At 35.9% G+C, this 12,227-nt stretch overlaps 2 protein-coding genes across 2 annotated transcripts in view; both read left to right on the top strand.

Annotated features, from left to right (window-relative positions):
* Positions 1-4,132, top strand: part of LOC129803223 (Y+L amino acid transporter 2) — a 10,740-nt gene extending 6,608 nt beyond the window's left edge. Inside the window, exons 3-4 of the mRNA XM_055849668.1 lie at positions 2,988-3,733; positions 3,791-4,132. Coding sequence (XP_055705643.1) covers positions 2,988-3,733; positions 3,791-4,027 — 983 coding nt within the window. The 3' untranslated portion in view covers positions 4,028-4,132. The remainder of the gene's footprint in view (positions 1-2,987; positions 3,734-3,790) is intronic.
* A 255-nt stretch (positions 4,133-4,387) lies between these two features.
* Positions 4,388-10,957, top strand: LOC129803219 (zinc transporter ZIP6). The gene is made up of 3 exons (XM_055849665.1): positions 4,388-4,698; positions 4,768-5,029; positions 9,730-10,957. Exons 1-3 carry the CDS (start codon positions 4,516-4,518, stop codon positions 10,890-10,892), a joined length of 1,608 nt encoding a protein of 535 aa, XP_055705640.1. The 5' UTR covers positions 4,388-4,515; the 3' UTR covers positions 10,893-10,957.
* Positions 10,958-12,227: the final 1,270 nt, after the last annotated feature.

The raw sequence follows: 12,227 nt of genomic DNA on the forward strand, positions 1-12,227 counted from the left end.
AGATAGTTAATATCTTTTCGGGCAACAAAAATCCAGGAAAAACATACAATTTCTATATAAGTAACGTAAATAACATCATCGATTCCAACCATCTCAATTATTATACAAAAGTTATACCCTGTCAGTATAGGCAGCAGTAGGGTGGAATAGTCTGTTTGTACACCCAAAATAAAGTCAACGTTTCAATTGATTTTTTTAATTTTAAAAATGATCCACTTTAGATCCTTTAGATGCATTTAAGCGATTTAAACTGATTTGGTCAAAATTAGATTTTATTTAAAGGTCTTAAAATTTTCAAAATGACTCATCGACCTCAAACGGAAGTAAATCGGTAAAATACCGGTTGTCCCGGTAGTTGCTTTCAGATTCTAAGATTGCTTTTTCAATTGTCTGCGAGTTTGTTACTGGAATAGAGCCCAAATGATTAGATATATTGACTTTTAACCTTTAGTATAACTCCTCGAGCTTCACAGAGAGAGCAGTAATAATCTTCCACTCCCCAAAATTTCCTCCTTCCACCCCCCGGGGACTACTTTTCCGACTTTTCCCAATATGTCTTCGCATTTCAGGCGATTTCTGAGAAATGATGTCACGCTAACTGTTCGTCTGTCTGTCTGTCCGTTCCGTTGTCGCCAGCTCTGGAGGCCAAACGGTTAGAGATAGCGACTTGGGACCTTCGGGAGGCCCCTCACTCCATAAGTTGACCCAAAGGCCGGTAATATATGTCACTCCCTTACCCCTTCCCTTTTTCTCCTTTTTGGATATGTTTTAGATTTAGATATTACCTAGGTGGACATTCCGTCCTTATACGAAAATTTAATTTTAAAAAGCTCTAGAAAGTGCATTTGTTAACTGAATAGAGGCTAGTGTGCACAGTAACAGCTGATTTATTAGGCTTATCTATTAATTAATCAGAAAACCTATGCACAAACACAGAAAATAACGTCCCGAAAGTTCTGTCAATAAATTAGTTGGTTTCCCCTATCCACCGTCCGAGGGCAGGACTACCGCTGCGAAAAACTTGAGGTTTTTCAATTTAAAGAATTTTGTACATTTTGAAGCGTTCAAGAGATTATTTTTTAGGTTTATTTTACGTCTTTTTACTGTGAGATGTTGAAAATCTTAGTAGTGATGTGTGGACATTTATTTTCTTTGTGGATTTTGCAAAGAAAGTGTTACTAATTTGTAGAAGAAAATGTGTATTCGTTTTCTGTAACACATGGCCCCTCTGGAATTTTCTACACTAATATTTGATAAAAGAAAAGTAATGAATAGTCACAAAAGATTATAAAGCAAGATCAGAATAAACGCAGAATTTGAAAATATTGATAAATTAATTGAAAGAATTGTTTAATCTTTGGTATAGATAAAAATCAGTGCTTAATGCTTCAAAAAAATGTAAAGATAGAGGCGAAAATTTATAAAAATTTACAGTAAATAAGAAGAAATCTGACCATTGTTTCTCAAATGAAGTCTGTGTTCACTAAATCTTTAAAAACAAAACTGCTAAAATCAAAACCTCTTTGGAATACGTAAAATTAATTACCATTGCCTCCTTTTCCTCACAGTCCCAGATTATTTTAACTTGATTATAAAAAAAATGAAAATTTTTAAAGTTTCTCATCAAAACCGTTTTATTTGATTTTAAGGTGATCACCTGTAAAACTGTCTAATACCACATAAATCGTAATTTACTTCGTGAAATATATCAATTCCTAATGTTTTTTCTACTTAATTTGACGATAATAAGTCTAATGCCCAACGCAAAATAACTTTTGTTATGTAAACATGTTTTTGACATTTCAGTGAAAGTGAGTGAGATCTATATCTAGATATTATAACTAGATATTATCTAGTCATCTCGCTCACTCTCATAGGCAATTTTGAAAACATGTTTACAAACAAAAGTTATTGTGCTCTGAGCATAACAAGCTCCTCTCGAGGAGCATGTTTATAAATCAGAAATTTTATTAGTTAATAAAATGTTAAGTACTGTGCATAGCAACACTTATTAATTTGAAATTAAGCTTTCAACTGCCATTTTAATAAGAAACTTATTTATAAATAAGAAAGCTGATTACTGTGCATAGGTTTTCTTATTTATTAACGAATTAATAAATCAACTGGTTGCTGTGCATACCCCCCAGAGTCATGTTTGGGATCGTTAGAAAGGTCTTGGAATTTCTGACAAGACTGACCGGTTCCAATCGGTTAAGAACCGGTTTAAAGCCAATAACTATTTTTTCTGAAATACAATTATATTACTTCTAAGCTTTTTTATGGCATGTTTTCAGTGATTTATTTAAGTTACTACTTCGAGCATTTCACAAACCATAAGATGCTTTGCCGCTCCTTTTTTACTGTTAAATAAATTACAGTAGACTCTCGTTCAATCGGCTCTTTTCCAGTTGGGCGCAAAATGTTGTTGAGAATTTACACGTTTGATTTTAAAAAGCAAATTTGTTCAAATTCGCTTTTTTTAGAAGTTACAATAACTTGATGCCCAAATATCTCGATAATTTGGATGACATTTTGCTCCATATGCCCGATTGAGAGAGAATCTACTGTAGACCTATTTTTGTAAAGATTTAGATTTAGAGAATGTTTTAAATAGTCATTTTCCCTGAACCTATAAATCTAAAATATATTTTTATTCGATCAAAATCTTGACTTCCAACTCCTAAAAAACTGTTTCTCGATGTTCAACAAATTAGAAGTGGCTTTGAATGAATTCTTTGCATTTTTTCTTGCTTGAATTGGCTTGAATAAAAATGCAATAAATTATCGTGCACCTCTTACACTCCAGGAATTCCAGAGGATTTGCATGCAATATCTCGTGAAAATAAATCAAAATAAATTCGGAATTCCAAGAAATAAATCGCGAAAAAAGTGAATCTTTTGAATTTCACAACCTTCGGGAGATTAAAGAGATTCGTCAAGAATAAAAAGAATATTACACCAATGCTTTTTTTGGGTTTTCTTTTCAGGTCTTCTCACCACAATCAATTGCTACAATGTGAAGTGGGTAGCTCGTGTCACGGACATTTTTACAGGAATGAAAATTCTGGCACTGCTGGTGATTGTGGCAGTGGGAATATGGTACCTCTTTGGTGGAAACACCCAAAATTTAGAAAATCCAATGGCGGGATCGAGTTCATCGCCTGGATACATTGCCCTGGCCTTCTACAATGGCCTCTTCTCCTACTCGGGCTGGAATTATCTCAATTTTGTGACTGAAGAACTCAAGAATCCCTACAGGAATCTCCCACGAGCGATATGCATCAGCATGCCACTCGTTACTATTATTTATGTCATCACCAATGTAGCTTATTTTGCTGTTCTCTCAACGGATGAGATTCTGTCGTCATTGGCTGTGGCTGTAACCTTTGCAGATAAGATGCTGGGCTATGCAGCCTGGGTAATGCCTCTGTTTGTTGCCTGTTCCACCTTTGGATCCCTCAATGGAGCCATCTTTGCTTCCTCGCGGTTATTCTTTGTTGGTGCTCGAAATGGCCATCTTCCAGCTGCAATTTCTCTCATTAACATCAATTACTTGACTCCTGTGCCTTCCCTCATCTTTTTGTGCATAATCACACTCGTGCTTCTGTTCATCGATGATGTTTACGCATTGATCAACTACGTCAGTTTTGTGGAGGCACTCTTCATCCTCATCTCCATTTCTGGGCTTCTGTATTTGCGCAAGACACAACCAGATGCCAAAAGGCCAATTAAGGTATGATCCTTTGATGATGAATTGACGTAAATGTATCTCATGTAATCTCTTCCTCAGGTCAACCTCATTCTACCGCTCACATTCCTCCTCACATGTGGCTTCCTCGTGATTTCCTCGTGCTACGTGTCCCCCTTTGAGGTGGGCATCGGAACAGCAATTATTCTGTCCGGAATACCTGTATACTATGCCACAATTCATCATCCAATCGCAGGATTGGAAGCAGCATCGCAGAAATTGAACAATTTCTGCGCCAAACTCTTCGTCTGTATGCCAAATACAGAGAAAATTGACTGATATTTGGGATGATCGGCTGAGCCAACCCTCACAGCTAAATATAATGCTATTACAAATTATATTTGAATAAAGATAAAAAAATGGCGGGAAATTTTCATTACAAAAGGGGTTGTTCATTTTGAAACACAAGGACATGTTTCTGCATTTCATGTTTCCCCTGTGTTTCAATTGTGTTTCACTGCCAAATTAGTACAAAGCTTCATGAGCTTCCCATCTTTTCCAGAGGGTATTTGCTTTGAATCACTCCATTATATCGCGAGATTTCATCTTCACACTCAGGCAGAGATTAAAGTGTCACCCATGAGATAAACAGACACCTCCACAAGTCAATGTCTCCTCGCATCTCTGCTTTTCTGCTCCATACAACGTCCATCAGTCTTCGTTTGTCGCTTGTGAAGAACCACACTGGTCTCGGAATTAAATTGAAATCAATTTGAACTGTTGTGCCCACGTCCACGTTCAATTGCCTTGTCTGTTGCGCCTCAATCATGCTACGGAGACTTCTTTTACCCACCCTTATCGTCCTTTTCTTTAGTCTAAGCATTGCGGAGGATTCCCCTCCTTCCCCAGAAACTCTCTCAAAATCCCAACCCCAGCGAAGGTCCCCACCTAATAAATATTTAGCGCACATCTTCACTAAATACGGAAGTCGTGGAGAGATTTCTTTTGAGGTAAGAAATCACCTAAAAATCTACCCTCCATCAAAAAAACCCAATTCCACATTTCTACTTTTCTATAAGGGCCTAGAACACTTGATGCATAGCCTAGAACTTGGAGGCTTAGAATTTCTACCAGGACACACAGTTGCTGAACACCTTGAGGCATCATCTTTAGCCCCATCACTTCAAACTACCTCCGCAGAAGAAGACGATCCAAATCACGAAGCCGATGTTGCAGTAAATAGGAATGAGATAAGAAGTGATTTGTGGCATGATGTTTCCTGGCCAGAAATGACTTTCAAGGAATTGCACGATCCCAAACATCGTCACAGACGCCATCATGGTAAATAGTTAATTTAAAGCGGTAATCGCACGTCTCTTTGCTGCCTCAATTTAATACTCACGACAACGCGATTATGTGGGACGAACAATGAGATCAGATGTCTGTCCCTGACCATTCTTCTTTTATAAACTGTTTTTGCCAGTTATTTGTGAACATACGTCAGTGAAATTTTAGTTGTGGTAAAATCAATCACTTTTTTTACAACAAGTAATTCTCTTTTATGCTAACTTCTATTCGCAAAATAAGCATTCATTGAGCCTTTTTCTTTCTATATTCTACGTGATTTGTTTCAATTTACCATGGGTGATTTTTTGATATTTTTCACCATTTGGATGCATGAAAGTTTGACGAATAATCTTTAATCACGGTTAAATTTTAGCCGTTACAAAATTCAATTGAGGTGATTGAGGTCTACATGCTTTTTATCTAAGGTATGTCGCCCTCTAGCGGCGATGTAGAAAGCGTAATAATTGTACTATAAATACACATAGCTCAGAAGAACATCTAGTAAAATAGAATAAAGTAGGCCGATAGGAGTTTAACTTCAATACAGAAAAACGTGTCAATCACTAGTGATAGAGACTCTTCGGCATAGTTTGAGTTAAGAAAACAAGCTCAAATTAATCCCCGTAAAAGAACTTTCAGAGAATCTACTAAGTTTTCCAGCTTTTTAAGCTGCACCAAAATAATCAAAATCGGTTTCACATTGAATTTTTGTAAGAAACTTTACAGGAAAGTTTTTGTGACTCGTAAAGAACATTATCCATTCAATTTCTGATTAATTTCCCGGTATTTTCTTCAATAAAGTCTTCTTGGTGTCTTTAGCAAGTTTTAAGCTTTTAAAATTCGCCAGGTTCACCAAAATTGACTATAAATAAGATTTTTAAAACACATAAAATTTTAATTTCCACCAAAGAAATCCCATTTAAAAATGTTTTTGAAAATTTGTTATGGAAATTTTTCCGTCTTTACAAATAATTCCGGGCATGGAACTGACAACGTCATCCAGTACAAGAAAAAATAATAATGCATGTATAGAAATCCCCTTGTGGGAAGGCCTAGTTCCTTCATGGAATGTTGTGCCAGCATTATTATTATTATTATTATATTATTATTAAAAATAATTTGGTATCATAAAAATCGTTGTGGAAATGAATTTATGGCGAATTTAATTGAAACAGAACATTTAATTGTTAGAACACTTCCACAGAGATTTTCAAAGAAAACTTGTAGCTACTTTTAATTTATTTTCCGTAAAAAATGCTGATATTCACCTTGAAAAACTGATGGAAAGTTTATCAACTATTAGAACTATCTTAAAATCATCAAAATCGGATTTAAACAGTAGGATATATTCCGATTTTTCAAGAAAAGATTTGTTCTTTTCATTCGAAAAACGATTTTTAGTAGGAATAATCCTCCAATTTTGCCCTCTTCTTACTAAATTCTAGCTACACCCTAGCTAGAAAGGGGGTATTAATTAATTTCCCGAATTCCCATGTGAGAGGTAAAATTGGCAACGAAACCAAATTCTTTCAAATAATAGATTAAAATTATAGAATGAAGTTAAGTTATATTTTAGAAATAAAGAGAGCTCCAGCTAGAGGGATAGAGGCTAAAGGTCGGATTGTCACTCCTAAGTAAAACGATTTTTTTGAAAATTTACTTGTCATTGTTAAGAGATTTTCAGTGCAAAAGAGTCCTATCGTATATACATTTCCCTATTAAAATAAGCCACTCTCGCTCTAATTGACATAGTGGAGCTCAGAGCAAAAATGGCACATATCTTGTGGCTAAAGCATAGGATATGTGTCATTTTCGCTCTGACCTCCACAATTATGTTGTGTATGATGTGGCCTGTTAGTCTAATTCTAACTCAGCACTTTGGTAAAAGAGCAGCGAATAATTTTCAAAAAACCATAATTTAATTTGGGATTACGACCCTAGCTTCAGTATCGATCTTCCCAGTGGATTCTAACGCACAACACATTTCGATAAAAAAATTTCGTTCAAATAATGACTTCGAATTATACCTCTTCTTAGCTGTTTTCAAAGTCAAGCAAAAAAAATAGCTCTCGAGAACGTAATGCTCAACCAAGCAAGATCAAACTGACTTTGTTCTAAAGGTTTTTAAATGGTGAATAATTCTGAAGCAATTTTTAGCATAGATAGTTTAGATAAGATAGTTTTAAATTAGATCGTGAACTCTAGTTATCATAAAACGAATTAAGGCAGAATCATATTGACAGTAAAATGCTCACCGTATTTCGTTAATTTATGCATTTTCATTGCAATTCTTACGTAAATTCTCAATTACTGTATTACCTTATCTCGTACTCGGTGGCATTAGGTGAAAATAATATCAGAAAATTGGAGATATAAAACGAAAATACGATAAACGGTGAGCAGAAAACCTGTACGATTAATTTCTTGTACAGTTGTTCTTGTTCACCGTTTATCGCATTTTTGTTTTATTTCTTCAATTTTCTTATATTATTTTAATCTAGTGGTTCAGAGTATATGAAGAGCTAATACAGTGATTGAGTATTTGCGTAAAAATTGCAATAAAAGTGCGTAAATTAACGAAATACGGTGAGGCTTTGACAGTGACGGAGAGAATTTTACTGTCAATGTGATTCAGCCCTTATGCTAAAGTGCAGAACACACTTTAGTTAGATACTTTGTATTTCTTTGTAGAAAAACGACAATTTTATTTTTTTTTTTCAATATCTAAATGTAAAAGAGATGACAGAATGCTCGAGATCACGAGAAAGGACCTTCCATGAATTTTCGCATGGTCCTTTAAGTGCATACCGGTTTACAACTACAACTGAATAAATTGATTCATAAATTGTAAAAGTATTCCAAAATCAAAATTTGTTTGAGAAATGCGCATTTTAGAAAGCTTTTGCATAAGTAACAGGCAAACGAACATATAAAAAACTAAATTCGAGAAAAGTAAATAACTTATACCGGTAGTTCTCCGACTCCGATTCATTACCAATTTAAACCGATGCAGGCAAGTTAGAAGGAAATTTCAATACCTTTCCAGAAAACCTAAACCTAAGCAATTACGTTGAACGTTAGCACGCTTAGAGTGATTAACTTTTGACCTTCGAAAATTCAAAATGGCGATAGGAATCTCTAGACGAAATGGTCACTTCGACTAGCTATGCAACATATCCGAAAATGAATGAAATCGCTAGAATTAATTTTGAGGTAAACTAAAAAATATAATTTTAGAGGGAATGGAGGTGGAAGAGGGGATAACACAACAAAAATCCAGTTCGGAGTAATGTTCGCATATCGACCGCTCAGAATAAGAAACGAATAATTCACAGTACAGTAGACTCTCGCAAATTCGGCTCTTTTAAGATCGGGCTACTTTTTAATTCGGGCAGCGGTTATATTTCAAAAAAGTTTGTTGTCATTTTTCAAGTTTGATTATGATTATCAAATGAATCAAATATGCTCAAATTTGGCATGGTTTGTCTTAGTTTTGATGTGATTTTGCATTATTGAGGAATTTTCATGCAATTTACGTTATATATGAGTGTGTAAACTCAATATCTGTATGCACATGAATAAAAAATCGTTGCATTTCAAAAAGTTTGTCGTCCGAATTTCTGTCTAATTCGGCTGACATTTCGGTCCCATATGCCCGAATTTGAGAGAGTCTACTGTAGATAGATTTTACAGAAGAGCTACTTGAAGCTGAGATTTTACATGCAGAGTATAGGATTTTTGAGATTTAAAATCTCTATAACTTTGAAAATAATTATCTTTCAAGTATAATATTCACAGGGAAGGTAGAGGGTATAAAGAAGTATCCAAAGGGGGGTTCAGCAAAGATTAGAAGTCGTTATCTATCACAGTTTGGCCTCAAGATTCAAAAAACCAAGGAAAAAAACTATTTACATAAAATGAATCAATTTCCGATATTTTACCGATTTATTATCGATTGAGCCTAACTCAACCGTGTTGGAAATTTCAAGACCTTTCAGAAAAATCCAAATTTAAATAATTCCATTGAAAATTGAGTCCTCAAAAGTGTGATTGACTTTAGACCTGCGAAAATTCAAAATGGCGAATTTTCCGGTTATAAAGGGGCTATGGACGAAATTTCCACATAAACTAATCGGAAAATGAATGAGATACCTAATTCATAGCTTATACTTGATATCTTTTATCTTTTAAGCTCCAGAACGATGACATAAGTTGAAAAAAAAATGATTATTCTGCTCGCTCTTTCAGTTCGAGCAGTAAAATACCTAATAAAATATTCTTCTACATTTTCTTTTTTAAAGATCATGTTACAATTAAGATAGTTTAGCAAAAATTACGTTTGCTTGATTCCTTTTTAAGTGAGAAAAATATGATCCATATAATGACCCTTCATTTTTTCAATGATAAACCCTTTGATGTAGATGTAGAATGTATTTCCTTATTTTTTCTATTTTTTACGATTAAAAAATATAAAATAAAATAAATTAAAATCCAAAATAGGAATATTACTTACCCAGAGAAGAATCCCGTCTTTCTGGAAAATTGTCTGAAGATGATAACTATATAAACAATTGAGCAACACAATACTAAAGTCAGAGTCTTATCACTGAAATATTTCTAATAACACCCATCCAGGAAGATTTCCAAGTAAAAGCACTAAATCACTGAAATCCGTCTGTCTGTTTGTCTTGCAGTGTCGAAGGAGGAGGAGACAAACACCTGTCTCTCGCCACTGCGTCTTGTTCAAACTGTTTTGGGTAACAAACGCCTTCCCACCAAACAGCGTCAAAGGCACTACAGCTCTGCCCAAAATGACGATGAATCTGTGATGCAATTGAGTCTTTCTCAGCTCAAGATCTCTCCCATGGAATTCATGGAGATTTGTCCAGCTTTAATTGCCCAGATTGATCAAAATGCATGTTTCTTAGAGGCACCGCATGAGGAGAAAATAATTGAGAATGAAATGTCCCGGATGAGTCCCATTCTGGCCACAGTTGCAATCCTCATAATATCTCTGTGCGGCCTGGTGGGGATTGCAATTGTTCCGCTGATGAAATACCAAGCCTACCAGGATATTTTGCACTTTCTCGTTGCATTGGCTGTTGGAACACTTGTAGGAGATGCTCTGATGCATCTCATGCCACATGCCTTTGAGGCAGAAGAGGAATCTTCATCTGGGCATTCTCATTCATCCACATGGATCTGTTTTGGAACTTTTGCCAGTGCCTTATTCATGTACAGCCTGGAGAATCTCCTATCACTCGCAGGAGGAGGACATTCTCATTCCTCTTCAGAACCTCAAGGACCAGAAAATACAGAAGAAATCGAACTGAACCGTAATCCAGGCAGGAAATGCTCTTCAGGCACAGAAAAACCCCTCACGCCCTTGGCTATCATGGTGATTCTCGGCGATGGATTGCATAATCTCACCGATGGCCTGGCCATTGGATCTTCTTTTGCTGCTGATCCCGTCATTGGCATGAGCACGGCTTTCGCAGTGCTCTGTCACGAACTTCCCCATGAATTAGGAGACTTTGCCCTTCTGCTAAAGACTGGTGTTAGCCTTCGACGTGTCATCTTTCTCAACATCATCTCCTCAGCTCTGAGCTTCCTGGGAATGGGCATTGGACTCTTTCTCATCACTCTTCACAACTCTTCCGTCAAGTGGGTCTTTGCCTTTACCGCTGGATCCTTCCTCTACATCGGTTTGGCTGACTTAGTGCCTGAATTGACCCATGGCGCCCCTTCGAAAAGCCCCAAGAGCGCCATTCTGTCGATTCTGGGAATTCTCGCAGGAGGACTCATAATGCTTGCCATTGCCCTCAATGAGCATAAACTAGTGACACTTTTTAACTGAATTAAGAGCAATTGTTAAGCCTTATACCTTGTTAGTGTAAATAAAAAGCTTATTTTATAATTTTATTGAAGATGTTGAGAGATACGCTCCGCCTCAAAGCCCTCCAAACTCCTCAAACATAACCTCAAAAATATTCCATGGCTTTTTCTCTGCCTTTCCATATTATTCCGTCGGATTTGTGTATTTTGCGTTTTTCATTACAATTTGGAGATTTTTATCACAATCTGCGAAATATCTTGTAGGATTTTCACTAATTTTTCGCGAGAAAAACTTTTTGCCCGGGAAAGCACAAGAGCGAATGTTACCCAAATCCACCCAAAAACTCACAGCATTCATAAAAATGAATAACCCGGCCGGCAATTCGTACTGAGTATATACATAGTGTATTTCTGTGAGAAGATACTAATTTTCCACATTTACTATGTATACTATGTATTTACGTGAAAGATATACAAATTTAAATATACTCAAGTAATACGTTGTATCTATATGCAAAAAATACTACACACGGCTCATCGTTATCCGGCACTTCATTATCCGGGTGACAGCTGCCAAACGCAGACGGTTGATGCATTTAAAACGATCTTTTACGAAACATGCAGTTTGTCCAGAGTGAATTGTGTTATTTTTATTTTATCAAAGTTTTTGTCACACAATCGTGCTACACAATAAAACATAAACACACCACAAAGAAAATTCTGTTCTTTTCGACAGAATACAAGTTCACACAGCAGAAAATATAAAAACCGTTGACCAGATTCAAAAAACCTAAATGTCATTTTGTCCCCACGTCAGCCGAATAACGAAGAGTTGAGTGTATGGTTGAAGGAATAGTCTGTATATATCGAGTATAAACTTTGTATTTCTGGTTTAACATCCCTATAACTACACAGCTTGCTCTATCGGTGTGCCCGTCAACCATTTTCTCTCTAGTTGACAAAGTTGTGACATGTCTGATGGTGAAAGATATGCGTCGCTCAATGGAAAAGGGTAAGTTTTCATTAATTTATTAATTATTTTTAGTTAATTTAATCAAAAGGAACCCGCCTCAAGTCCATTTCACAAAAAAAAAAAAACAATCTGGAGATAAGTGTGCGCGGTAGTTTTCGTGAACAAATTTGATGAAAAACAAGGTACGTCATTTTTAGTGAAAAATTGTTCAAGCTTCTTGAGGTTTGTTCTGAAAATCACTCACGTCCAATGTACTTAGCTTTCGTGTTCAGCTGAGCATCTTGATGTGAGGGATTAAGACGGAAAACATATAGCGTATTGTTGATAATCTCTGTTGAAAGATCGTTCTGTGAAGCAAGTATAGGCTGTGCGTGTAGAAAATTC

The sequence above is a fragment of the Phlebotomus papatasi genome, chromosome 2 (genome assembly GCF_024763615.1).
Source record: "Phlebotomus papatasi isolate M1 chromosome 2, Ppap_2.1, whole genome shotgun sequence".
NCBI classification, from domain to species: Eukaryota; Metazoa; Arthropoda; class Insecta; order Diptera; family Psychodidae; genus Phlebotomus; species Phlebotomus papatasi.

Bases quoted from the DNA above. Each gene is read 5' to 3' on its own strand.
- LOC129803219 (XM_055849665.1), top strand. From the start codon at position 4,516: ATGCTACGGAGACTTCTTTTACCCACCCTTATCGTCCTTTTCTTTAGT. The intron at 4,699-4,767 runs GTAAGAAATCAC...CTTTTCTATAAG, and splicing joins GTGGAGAGATTTCTTTTGAG to GGCCTAGAACACTTGATGCA. The intron at 5,030-9,729 runs GTAAATAGTTAA...TTTGTCTTGCAG, and splicing joins TCGTCACAGACGCCATCATG to TGTCGAAGGAGGAGGAGACA.